Source organism: Malaclemys terrapin, chromosome 1 (assembly GCF_027887155.1).
Source record: "Malaclemys terrapin pileata isolate rMalTer1 chromosome 1, rMalTer1.hap1, whole genome shotgun sequence".
NCBI classification, from domain to species: domain Eukaryota; kingdom Metazoa; phylum Chordata; order Testudines; family Emydidae; genus Malaclemys; species Malaclemys terrapin.
Window position 1 is genome coordinate 305054723 of NC_071505.1, and position 13523 is coordinate 305068245.

The window sequence follows — 13523 nt, forward strand, 5'->3', positions numbered from 1 at the left end:
GAACCTCTTCCACTGCCCCAGTGGAAGGAGTGAGTGCACCTCCTGTATAAGGAGTTGCTTGTGAGAAGGGTCCCTGAAGAGGGACTGGGAAGGGGGGTGGAAGGGCAGGAGGGCACAGAATTGAATGGAGTATCCCCTCTTTGCTGTGCGGACCACCCAGCAGTCCAAAGTGATACAGGACCATGCACGGTAGAAGGGGGACAGTCAAGACAAAAAGGTAAGGCGGGGTAGATCCGGTTCTTGACCTGGTGTGCGGTCCTCGACCACACCTTCAAAAGGCTAGTTTGGGGCTCAAAGATGGCTTGGGTTGGCCAGAGCTCTGACTTGAGGATGGGTGTGGCCTTTTCCTGTCACCCCGATTCCTCCTCCAGGAACCAACCTGTCGGTTTTGTTGGTAAAACTGCTGAGGAGGCTGCAGCCTGAAGTGCCTGCACTGTGTAGTGGGGATGTGTATGCCCAGGTACTTGAGGGTGGCTCTTGAGTCTTTTAAACTGTGCAGTATCCTGTCTGTCTTTTCAGAGAAAAGGGCCTGACTTTCAAAGGGTAGGTCTTGGATGGTCTCTTGGACTTTGTAAGGAAGCCCAGAGACCTTGAGCCAAGAGGACCTTCTCATGGCCATCTCTGTAGCCATGGTTTGGGCTGCTGTGTCGGCACGCCTGCAAGGAGGCCTAGAAATGAGTTTGTCTTCCTCCACCAAGGCATTAAATTTGGAGCGGGAGTCTGGTGGCAATAGCTTGGCAAACTTGTCCATTGCTCTACAGGTGTTAAAGGAGTACCGACGAATGATGGCCTGTTGGTTTAAAATGCAGAGCTCCAAACCACTGGTGGAGTAGACTTTTCTCCCGAACAAGTCCAACTTTTTCACCTCCTGATTTTTAGGGGAGGGTCCCTGAAACCCCTGACGCTCCCTTTAGTTTGCAGCATCCACCACCAAAGAGTTGGGTGGAGGGTGGGAATAGAGATGCTCATATCCCCTTGAGGGGATGAAATTGCATCTCTCTTTTCTCTTCGCTGTAGGGGGCAAAGAGGCCGGCGTCTGCCACAAAGTTATTATGGTCTCAGTTATAGTTCTGATGAGTGGCAGCGCAATGTGCGAGGGACCAGAGGGGGTGAGGATATCCACCCTGGGAACAGCATCTTCTACCAGCTCCTCTGCCTGAATCCCCAGGTTCTGGGCCACCTTGCACAACAACTGTTGCAGGACCCTGCTATCTTCCAAGGCGGAGTCCATTGACGTGCCCACAACAGCCTCATCTGGGGAGGAGGAGGCCGAGAGCACCAGCACATGGCCTTGGTCACTGCCCTCAGCCCCAAGACGGTCACGTTGTCCATTGGGCTGCTATAACGCTGGTGTCGCAGTTCCCAGTGCCGAGGAGGACAGTGCCGAGATGGTCGTCGGTGCCATGGTGCTTGCCGGTGCCAGGGTGGAGGAATGAGCGGCAGGCAGAGGTATCGGTGGCGTCTCTGGTGCCAGCTGCTGTGTGGGGGTGAAGGATGCCAACATGACCAACGCCGACCTGGATCTCAATGCCTGGCTCTGACACTGGGCTTGATGATAGGCCCAGGGAGTCCAAAAGAGCCACTGAGCTGGTGGTTGCCATTGAGGTGGCCACGGCGCTAGAGGAGGCTGGTGGTGTTGCCAAGATCTAGACCTCCTGCTGCTGGACCTATCTGACTAATAGGACTCTGCCTCAGACTCCGAGGTCTCCAAAATGGAAGACCACAGAGGAGCGGTAATGGGTCGTGCCGACGAGCAGTGTCGGGCCCCTGGGGATTGGTGCAGTCCCCCCATGTGGGCAGCCGGCACCAGGGAGTGGCGTTGTCGAGATGGGGAGCAGTGCAACATCATCTCCGGCTTGCCCCTAGATGGGATAGGTGGCCGGGTTATGACCAGTGCCTCATCCCACCTTGGAGCAGGCAGTGCTGTGAAGTGAAAAAGGTCCTGTGCCACCTCAAAAGTCTCTGCAGAGGAGGGGAGTTGAATATTCCGGCCATGACAGTCCGGAGAATGGTAGTGGGCCTGACTTGACTGGACCCCCCTGAGAAGTGCTGGGCCCAACGTAGGCTGGATGGGCTGAGGCCTCCCTGTCACTGGTTTCTAAGGCTTAGGATGGGGAGAGCGCCCTCTCTCCTGCCTCTTTTTCTTTTGGAGCACCGTGGATGAAGACCGGTGGCTACCAAAAGTCTTATACTTGGCACCCGGTGTCAGGAGTCCTTAGCCTCCTTCCTTGGTACCGGCTTGCATGCTGTCGGTGCCAGTGCGCTGCGCACAGAGGAGGCACTCGGCACGGGCTCCGCCGACTCTGGGTCGGACGGAATGCTGCCTCCATGAGAACAATTCTAAGTCTCTGCTCACGATCCTTAAGGTTCCTCGGCTGAAACCCTTTGCAAATGCAGCACTTGTCCCTTTGGTGACTCTCATCAGGGCATGTCAAACAAGAAGTGTACGAGTAGCTCCTTGGCATCAATTTACCCCACAGACTTCATCGGTTTGAATCCCGGCGACCGAGGCATACCCTGGTGCTGAGGGACGAAACGGGGGGAGAGGGGGGAAGGGGAGGGAGTAGGAGGAACCCTGCAACGGAAACTTAGAGAAACTACTTACACTGCTAATACTACTAACTAAGAATCTAACTGTATAGAAATGACAGTGGGACACTTCTAGAGGCGCTTGCAGAAGTAAGAGCAAGGGACGTTCCAGCCATCACTGGCAGTAAGAAGGAACTGAGGGATGGTTGGGTTGGCAGGGCGCTATATTGGGCGCCATGTAGGCGCGACTCCAGGGGGTGCCCAGGACGACTCTATGGATACTGCCAGGGGAAAAATCTTCCGGCTGTCGTGCATAGCACGCGCACACCTGATTGGAATTGACATGAACAAGCGCGTGAAGAAGAATATAAATTATTCTGAGCAATCAAAATTGAAGCTGAACATAATGCAATAAATACATATTTCATAAAAAGTGTGCATATATGTCATACCTCTGGATTGAGACTGAAAGCTTTTGCTGGTTTTCCAACACAAAGAAAGTCAAAGATAATTTCTTTCATTGCAAAATCTAAACGTTCCTAAAATGGAAAAAATTGTTACAAATCATATGAAATTGCTTCTTTTGTTAAAGGCAATAGAAATATTGAAGCAGGATGTCATCAGGATTTATTTAAATTTATTTAGGATCAGATTTTCAAAAGTGCACAGCACCCACAACTTGTTCCAGACTTTCAGTAGAGCTCAGCTCCTATTCCAACTCCTATCTAAATAGAAGTTGCTGAGTATTGAGCACTTTTGAAAATCTGGCCATTTAATTTAGGTACCTAAATGAGTGACTTTAAAAGTCTCTTTTTTAATTATTTAAATTTCACTTGAGCAATTGTAGTACTAATGTGCTATTTTATAAAACAAAAGTCTATTCACAGATGCAAAGCATCTAAAATTCAGTGAAACATTTAAGTATATGCTTAAGTGCATCCCCATTTAGCAAAGTATTTAAGCGAGGGCTTAATTTTAAGCACACATGTAAGTGTTTTGCTAAATGCAGGGCTGCCCAGAGGATTCAGGGGGCCTGGGGCAAAGCAATTTTGGGGGCCCCTTCCATAAAAAAAATTTGCAATACTATAGAATACTACATTCTTGTGGGGGCCCCTGTGGGGCCCGGGGTAAATTGCCCCACTTGCCCCCCCCTCTGTGCGGCTCTGGCTAAATGGGGATGGTTTGCTGAACTGGAGCCACAGAGGAGACTAGCCTTCCATTGATGAGTGCAGAATTTATGTGGTAAACTCCCATTAATACCACATAACATTTTGTGTGTCAGTCCCTGGTGCATTAAAATGGCATTACTGGACCTGATCCAGTCACTTTCCCTTGTTCTACACCAGTGTGACTTCACTATCATTTCTAGCCTAATCCACACCCACAATTTACCATTGCCTAGGAGAAGGCTATCAATAGTGAGGGATAAATAAAGTGACACAATACCGAGTTTATTCTTCCATTAATAATTTATTAGGAAAATAAATTATTCATTACTTGGACACAGTTCTTTTCCATACCTGTGCAATGAACTGTATAATTTTCACAAAGATGTTTAGAGGCATATCCCTTGGCACCACACCACGGGACCCTTTTGGGAATAGCGTTGTGACAATGGTTATAAGTCGACTAAGAAAAGAAAAAAGCAAGCATCAGCACAGTTCCATTCCTTGCAGATGAGTGGCAGATGTATCTTCTTGTTTAATTATCCCAAATTCTGTCTGGAAATCTCATTTAGAAAGCCTCAAGTATGGAAAGGCTTTTCCAAATTAAAAGGTACAATAGTACCTTGCTCTGTTTCTTTGTTTCTACATTTGACTGAGCTATTGCTATTTTGTTATTGTGCTGCAAGCATCCGCAATCCTGCCAATAACACACTTCTCTTTCTAGTTCCACTATTTCCAGAAGCAAAAAGTGAGTCTGTCTATATTCCGGCTCTTCCAAAAGCAAAAGCTTTTGGTATAGTAATTGCAAAAAGCAGGAGAAAAATTGTTAAATGTCACAAAAAGGAACATTTTATTGTGCACATTTGACAGCAGAATCTCTTCTAGGTCAAGGACACACAGTGGAGCCACTGGACTTCTACAATGGAAACATCCACAGCAAAGGGGCCTGGTTACAATTACAACTGCAAAACTTTACCTCTGGGTAGATGTATTGCTTTCACATTTAATTCTAATCATGTAAACCCACAGTAGTCTGTACAGAGACTCCAGTGCAACTCGAGCCATTTTGGGGTCCTTGTTCTAGAAGAAAAACACAAGCAAATAGTAGATTTCAGCCAGTTAAGTCTTAACTCTACAAATCCTTCTAATTTTTTCTTGGAGCACAATCTATAAAGGAAGTTTGGGCAGCATATCCACTCTTAGTGCATGCCAAGATTTATAGCTTTGGTACTGAGCATCACAAAAAGATGTGGAAACACACAGCTACTTGATGCCCAAATATAGTACTGGCACACAGAAAAACATATAAAATCATCATTGTACAGTATTTAATCTTAAAATTTGTTTAAAACTTATTTCTAAATGACCCATCTTTTAAAATACTATTAAAGAATTCAGACATCCTAAGTGCCTGTGTTAGCATAAAACAGATGAGATACAGTGCAATTCAGAATCACTATGGAAACCAATCCTATTAAAATCTAGACAAAAATTTCATCTTCAATTAAGCTGTCGGATGTTTTTTAATACAAATCTTATTCCATTTTTATGCACTGATATTAAGCATATACCCAATAAATTTATTATATACTACACACATTTAAAAATGACAACATTTAAACTTAGATAGAATGACCAGTTGGACTGGGTAACATTTGAGGCTGAGAACAACATCTGTGTTGGTTTTTTTCAAAAGAGTTTGAACCAGTAAAGTCTCTTGTTTCCCCTTCATCTAGTGTGCTGCTCAGTTGTTTTAGCCTTTAGGTACCTAACTGAGATTCTGTCCACCATGTGCTTCTATCACACAGCCTTTGGGCTGAAATAATGGTCACAGATCCCTCTCTGTCTTCTACAGATGGCTCCTAGTCATTGGTCCATTTAATTGCCAATCTACTGGTCCCTCCCTTGAGCTACCCTCAAAGTCTGCAGACTAGTATAGTATTTGTATTAGGACCAAACCAGAAGTGGCTGTTAGCAAAGGCACATAAATTATGAGAAATACTAGGTTTGATTATATTTTCAAGCTTTATCATTATTACTAATAAAAATCCACATTGAATATTACTTGAAATTAATACTTAACTTGAACTCTGAAATTATAACAGGTATATTTAGTATTCATAAAGCACTTTACATAGTCAACATGTTGTACAAATATTATCTGAAATGGTTTGAATTAGGACTGTCGATTAATCGCAGTTAACTCACAATTAACTCAAAAAAAATTAACTGCGATTAAAAAAGTTAATTGCGATTAAATCGCACTGTTAAACAATAGAATACCAATTGAAATTTATTAAATATTTTTGGATGTTTTTCTACATTTTCAAACATATCGATTTTCTTACAACACAGAATACAAAGCGTACAGTGCTCATTTTATATTATTTTTTATTACAAATATTTGCACTGTAAAAATGATAGATAAAAGAAATAGTATTTTTCAATGTACCTCATACAAGTACTGTAGTGCAATCTTTATCATGAAAGTATAATTTACAAATGTAAATTTTTTTTGGTTACATAACTGCACTCAAAAACAAAACAATGTAAAACTTTAGAGTATACAAGTCCACTCAGTCCTACTTCTTTTTTAGCCAATCGCTAAGACAAACAAGCTTGTTTACATTTACGGGAGATACTGCTGCCTGCTTCTTATCTACAATGTCACCTGAAATGAGACGCATGGCACTTTTGTAGTCAGCTTTGCAAGGTATTTACGTGCCAGATATGCTAAACATTAGTGTGCCCCTTCATACTTCAGCCACCATTCCGGAGGACATGCTTCCATGCTGATGATGTTCGTTAAAAAACATAATGCGTTAATTAAATTTGTGACTGAACTCCTTTGGGGAGAATTGTATGTCCCTTGCTCTGTTTTACCCGCATTCTGCCATATATTTCATGTTATAGCAGTCTCGGATGATGACCCAGCACATGTTGTTTGATTTACGAACACTATTACTGCAGATCTGACAAAACGCAAAGAAGGTACCAACGTGAGATTCTAAAAATAGCTACAGCACTTGACCCAAGGTTTAAGAATCTGAACTGCCTTCCAAAATCTGAGAGGGACGAGGTGTAGAGCATGCTTTCGGAAGTCTTAAAAGAGCACCACTCCGATGCTGGGAACCATCAGCGATTGGTTGAAGTAGGACTGAGTGGAGTTGTAGGCTCTGAATTTTATCAGGTTATAAATGGTAACATGTTTTCAAATATATTACAGAAGACACAAAGCAAATTATTTTTGTATTGGGTTACTTGCAGATTAAAAGTGTAGAGATACAGGCATCTACACTTTATATTATCATTAGCAAATCACATTTTAAAATAAAACAGCTCCTCTACATCCGTAATCTGAATAGCTGTCTTCAGTAATATTGAACAGCCTCCCAGCTGTGAGACAGTTTTGGAGGAGCTCCTAGGAATGACTTTCTTAAATAACAGAATTGGAAAGAAACAGGGTTGTGCTTCAACCAGGGGAGGGCCTGGTCCCTGGGCCTGGCCAGGCTATGTTTGGACAGAAAAAGGGAGGAAGAAGGTGACTAAGGGCTTGTCTACATTACCCGCCGGATTGACGGGCAGTGATCGATCCAGCGGGGGTCGGTTTATTGCATCTAGTCTAGATGCGATAAATTGACTGCTGAGCGCTCTCCCGTCGACTCCGGTACTCCACCAGGGCGAGAGACACAGGCAGAGTTGATGGGAGAGCGTCAGCTGTTAACTTACCACAGTGAAGACACCGCGATAAGTAGATCTAAGTATGTTGACTTCAGCTACATTATTCATGTAGCTGAAGTTGCGTAACTTAGAGCAATCTCCCCCGCACCCCGCAGTGTAGACCAGGCCTTAGTCACTTTTCAGCATCTAACATAATTTTGGCCTTGATCCAGCAAAACATGTAGGCAAATGAGTAATTTTTATTGACCTCTGTTGTACTACTCACCATTCTCAAAGTTAAGTATGTAGACCCTTAATACTTGCAGTTTGTCCTACAGTTCCTTCTGTGCCAGAGGGGAGGAGGAGAGAATAAAAACATACAGCTGGCTACGCTGGATTTACTCTACTTCCAGATAATGATCCATCAGGGGAATCTCTCACCTATGTCCTTAGAGCAACTTACTGTTTGTTTTGTGCTACTGAGCAGTGCAGAGCTGCTGGCCATAAGACCAAGTATCTCTAACTCGCACTCCACCGATGGCTATGAGGAGACCTGTAACTGCATTAGTTGATGTACCACATTCCAGAGGTGTCGTGATATGCCAGCTATGGAATCTGTCCACCCCAACCCCCGCTAGCGGCACATGCTAACCAGAGAAACATGTTGCTTCTTTTAGAGCAGCAGCATGGGACACCTGTTGGTGCACGGTTTTGGCATACCCTGAGAGATTCTGCCCTGCAATTACAGTGACATGTACAGCTGGCCCACTTGATTGCCTTTTAATATAAGGGCAGAATTTGTATTACTCTGAGATTCCTCTATAATTTTGCCCTAATACATCCAAATGTTTGCAGTGGTCATCTGGGATTTATTCATGGGCAGTTCCATTGCTTCGTCTCTTCTTTTCAGCTTTAACTTCATTCTACCTTAGCTGATGAGATCAGCTGGGATGCCTGAGTTTACTTAATAGTCCCTAGCCTGGGACAGGGTATTCTCAGTGATGGCCCTTGACTCTGGAACTTTTGCCCCTCTGGCCTGAAAGTGTCCAAGTTTCCTGACAATCATATACTGTATCTATTTCTCCCAGGGTGATGTCTTGGCCATATAGAAGTCAATGGGAGTTTTGCCAAGGAGCAGATGAGATTTTATTCTGGAAGGTTGGGATAAATCTGTAATACTGTAAAGTACATCACAGGTTCATATCTATGCAAAGCAAATAATAATATCCATCATATGAGGTCACAGGCGTAGTTCAGGAAGTTACTCCAGCCAGGCTAACAGGGCTAAGTGGGTGGGAGGGGGAGGGGAGAAGCAAATTCCACGCCTGACGGGGCTTGCAGTTTGGGGAGCAATGCCCCACCATGTCCTCCCAAACTATGCCTATGTATTAGGTTTTTAAAAGGCCCCACAAAAAAACCCCACATAAAAACCTTTGTTTCTGGAATGCTTGCTAACCATCCAAAAATTGATTAGCTTAGAGAAGTTTAAGGTGGTATAACAGGGGTCGGCAACCTTTCAGAAGTGGTGTGCTGAGTCCTCATTTATTCACTCTAATTTAAGGTTTCGTGTGCCAGTCATACATTTTAACTTTTTTAGAAGGTCTCTTTCTATAAGTCTATAACTAAACTATTGTTGTACTTAAAGTAAACAAGGTTTTTAAAATGTTTAAGAAGATTCATTTAAAATTAAATTAAAATGCAGAGTCCCCCGGACCGGTGGCCAGGACCCGGGCAGTGTGAGTGCCACTGAAAATCAGCTCGCGTGCCGCCTTTGGCACGTGTGCCATAGGTTGGCTAACCCTGTGGTATAAAGTAAAGCCTTCCGAAAACTTTCTAAACGCTACCCTATCTTACTGTTTAGAACACAGAAATGCTTTCATTTCCCCACCTGACTCCCTCCCTCTTCTGATGATTTATGTGCCTGAACTTTGACCAAGCAGCTTTTCAAGTTACCGTGCAGTATAAGTGAGCATGAAAGGAAAGCTTTGCTAATGTAGAGCAACAGAGGGTCCTGTGGCACCTTTAAGACTAACAGAAGTATTGGGAGCATAAGCTTTCGTGGGTAAGAACCTCACTTCTTCAGATGCAAGAGCGTCATGTATTAGCATAAACAACATATTTAATTTTAACATTACTCAAGCCACAGTCACTTAAAAAAGACATTTAAAACATTTACAAATGTCAGAATGATTTAAACGCACTGAACTAAATAACTACAGCCGAATTTCATAAATTCTATAAAAGCAAGTCACAAAAATTAATGGCAGTGCTGTTGAGCCACATCACTTTTTAAAAACTAAAATTAATATACAATCGAATATAAAAATCTGTATCTGTATCGAATTAACACTTAAATGACAAATTATTTTTCATTTGATTATTAACTATTCCATTTCAAAACTACCATTTGACACCAAAGCAATACTGCAATTAGTTAAAAAACCAGGAACCTCAGTCAGCAAAACAGTACATGAAATATTCATAAAACAACAGAAACTAGATATGGAAAAGATCTTTTAGGTCACCTTGTCTAACCTCCCTTGTCCAACCGAAGGAAGATAGAGAATATTTAATAAGGAATTATCACTTTGTCCAGTGCAACTTTAAAATGATCCAAAATAATAGGACTGCCACTTCCTTTTGGAAACTACCCCATAGATTACATTCCTCACTTGTTAGGAAATGTTTACAGTTACATAACGTAAATTCTTGTCCCAATTCAGCAAACTGTATCAATAGTCTTTTTTGCTGGACAAACCATGGATTCTGGCAACCTATTGAGAGGACAAGTATCAGAGGGATAGCCGTATTAGTCAGGATCTGTAAAAAGCGACAAAGAGTCCTGTGGCACCTTATAGACTAACAGACATATTGGAGCATAAGCTTTCGTGGGTGAATACCCACTTCATCAGACGCATTGAGAGGACAGTTCAACATACTGCAGAAACATCTTCTCAATGCTTAAAAAGCCTCCAAACACGCAACATATCTCAATTTCATTGTTCAGTAGTTACCTCTACATACTACTTTGTGTACATATGGAATTACCACTCAGTAATGAAGTGTTTTAAGATCAAACATACTACAGCACAAATATTAAACAGCAAAGTTCATTCTCAAAAAGAGTTGGAGTGCTTATTGTAGACACTTTAACTTTTATTTATCTGCCTAGATTCTAGTATAGCCTCCACAATCATAGTATCTGAGCACTTCACATATATGAATGAATTTGCCCTCACAAGGCTTGTGAGATAAGGTATTTACAGGTAATAGTATTGAGGCAGAGAAAGACTGAAAGCCTGATCAGAGCACTTTGAAGTCAGTGGAATGACTCTCACTGAATGTAATAGGCTTTGGAACAAGTCCTAACTACAAGACCATCCTTCCTCTCCTTCTTTAAATCAATAAGTGATGATGTAAGTTTCACATCTGACATTTCCTTCACTATTCAACAAAAGATCTTAATTTTACTGTACACCAAATAGCATCACAGGGTGTGCACACCAGAGAAAAAGCATCTTTTAAAGAAACACATATCATACATTCACATGAGGTGAATTTTTTAATATTTCTTAGTTCATTAAGGACTGGATGAAAATGGCTGTGATAATAATTAGTAAACCATGTATCAGTCTTTGGGAAGAACATCAATTGTTTAGGTGGACAGAAACAGTAGTACCACAAACGTTTTAATTTAGTTTTAGTTTCTTTAATGAGACTTTCAGATTGAAACAAGGAGAATCAGTACCACGTGACCAGCCAGCTTTCCTCAGGCCAGCAGCAAGTGCTCCAGTTTAAGAACCCCTGACTGAATGAAGTAAAAGGTTCAAAGGTAACATTTGGCAATTTTCTTCTTCCATTCCATTCCTGGCCAACTTTTACCAACAATTTAGTCTGTCCTCACATGCATATGCAATATTTGGGTTGTTTGGTTCAAGCCACTCTCCATTAATAAAGATATGAGAAATTCAAACTAGGTATAGGAATATTTGTTTTCATTGACAAAATCCTGTATTGTTAAATTATAAAAACATTGCTATGAAATAAAATTACTGATAGATTCTGCTATCATCAATAATCTAGCTCAGGGGTTCTCAAACTGGGAGTTGGGATCCCTCAGGGGGTCACGAGGTTATTACATGGGGGGGTCTCGAGCTGTCAGCCTCCACCCCAAATCCCATTTTGCCACCAGCATTTATAATGGTGTTAAATATACAAAAAAAAGTGCTTTTAATTTATCAGGAGGGTCGCATTCAGAGGCTTGCTATGTGAAAAGGGTCACCACTACAAAAGTTTGAGAACAAACTATCTAGCTAAATCACGTAAAACTAAAGACGACCCAGGCTACGTACAGTGGAGCTAGCAAAGTATTAAAAAAGAAAGTAAGATACTAACTTTGAGATTGGATAGGCAGTTGTTGAGGAAAATATGCCATCTGTTTAAAAAGAATTGCTTCTGACTGACACAAAGCAGGCATGTTACCAAAGGATACAAAGCCTAAATAGAAAGAAAGATGATACAGGATTATTTGTATGTCAACAAAACATCAAACTAATTTAACACTAGAACCATTGTACATTTAGAGTCCTAGATACCCTGTGTTATGCTATATGCACCAGCCAACATAAACACATTGTTCAATAACATAATTTAGAAGGAATGTTTCTCTAAAGCTGTTATGAATTTGTATGGATTACTTTGTACAAATTTAGAGTTACATTTGCACCAAAAACAATCAAATGCTTAAGTGTAGCACTGTTCATAAATCCTAAAGATGGGCCAAAATTTTGCAGCATCATAGGACTAATTTCTGTGTCAGTTAACTAAGAAATATAGTAGCTGGGGAATTATTGTGTGTGCCATACTCAGCATTAGAATTCCCATAGTCCATTGTTTGTTGTTTACAGAAGACCTAACTCCCCTCAAAATCCATGGTTATTTATTTGAAGAACTGTCAGATCCCAGGGGCACATGGTTTAAATGATGGTCAAAACATAAGCCTTCTGGAGGTTTAATCTTGTAGGGTAGTTACGCAGACTGTAAAAACAGGCAAGACAAAGGATAGAAAACCAAACACTGTGTGCGGGGTTCTTTTCCCAAATCTGTTCTGACCAGCGTTTGACATTTGTATTGCTATTGTTAAGCTAAAATATTAGACTAAAAGTCAGGAATAAATATATTGATTTTGACAGTGACCTGCTGTTCCAAGCTCCTCCTCTGGGTCAGTTCTTCTTTAAATGCAGCCAGGTCAGGCCTTTAAAAAACAATGACCAAAGAGGAGGCAACTTTCTGCACCATAAACACAACAGACTCTTAAAATTAACCCTAAAATTTCAGCCTAAGGCTTGCCCCTAAATGTAAACCTCACTGTAAAATCCAAATCCTGTTTCTCTCAACCTAGGGCACAGATTGTCCATAGCTAGTTTAACTCCAAGTTCACTGACACATAAAACCAAATACATATAACTTTTTAGCATTCTACATCAAAACACAGAAATGTAGTAGCCAGAGGAGAATTAAAGCTTCCTCACAAAAGGCTTCCTCACCAGACTGATAAACATCATGTATTTGGCAGATGAACAGCCCCATGCAGGCAGAGCCGTCCCTTGGGTACGGCAAATAGGGGTGACTGCCCCGGGTCCCAGGACCCCCCACGCTTCTATAAAATCATGAGGAGGCAAGCGGGGAGATGAGGCAGGAGGGGTGAGGAGACAAGCGGGGAGGCGAGCAGCTAGCAGCAGGCAGGCCAGTGGGGGGGGGGGAGCGGAGGAGGAGCCCCCCTACTAGAATCTCCCCCTCTCCCCAACGCCTCCTGCCCATCAGCGGGTTCCGCTGATCAGTACCTCTCCTCCCTCTCAGCGCCTACCACCTAGAGGTGCTGGGAGTGGAGGGAAGTGAGGGCGCAGCGCACTTGGGGGAGGGGGTGGAACTAGGCAGGGAAGAGGCAGGCCGCGGGTGGAGATGGGGTGGGAAGAAGCAGAGTGGGGATGGGGTCTTGGGGGAAGGGGTGGAGTGGGGGCGGGGCCTGGGCGGAGCCAGAGGGGAGCACCCCCCAGCAGATTAGAAACTTGGCACCTATGTCTTGGGTCCCACACCCTACTAGGGACGGCCCTGCCTACAGGACAAGATAGGTTAAATGGATATTGACTGAACAATGACTAATAATCC

General features: G+C 42.8%; 1 protein-coding gene across 8 annotated transcripts in view; it reads right to left on the reverse strand.

Moving 5' to 3' along the window:
- The window catches only part of FRY (FRY microtubule binding protein), a 422104-nt gene that overhangs the window by 179493 nt on the left and 229088 nt on the right, over window positions 1-13523 (reverse strand). For all 8 annotated transcript variants that reach the window (XM_054015341.1, XM_054015336.1, XM_054015335.1 and 5 more), the window contains exons 11-14: window positions 11751-11852; window positions 4672-4775; window positions 4050-4158; window positions 2982-3068 (exon numbers count right to left, since the gene is read on the reverse strand). In XM_054015341.1, coding sequence (XP_053871316.1) covers window positions 2982-3068; window positions 4050-4158; window positions 4672-4775; window positions 11751-11852 — 402 coding nt within the window. The remainder of the gene's footprint in view (window positions 1-2981; window positions 3069-4049; window positions 4159-4671; window positions 4776-11750; window positions 11853-13523) is intronic.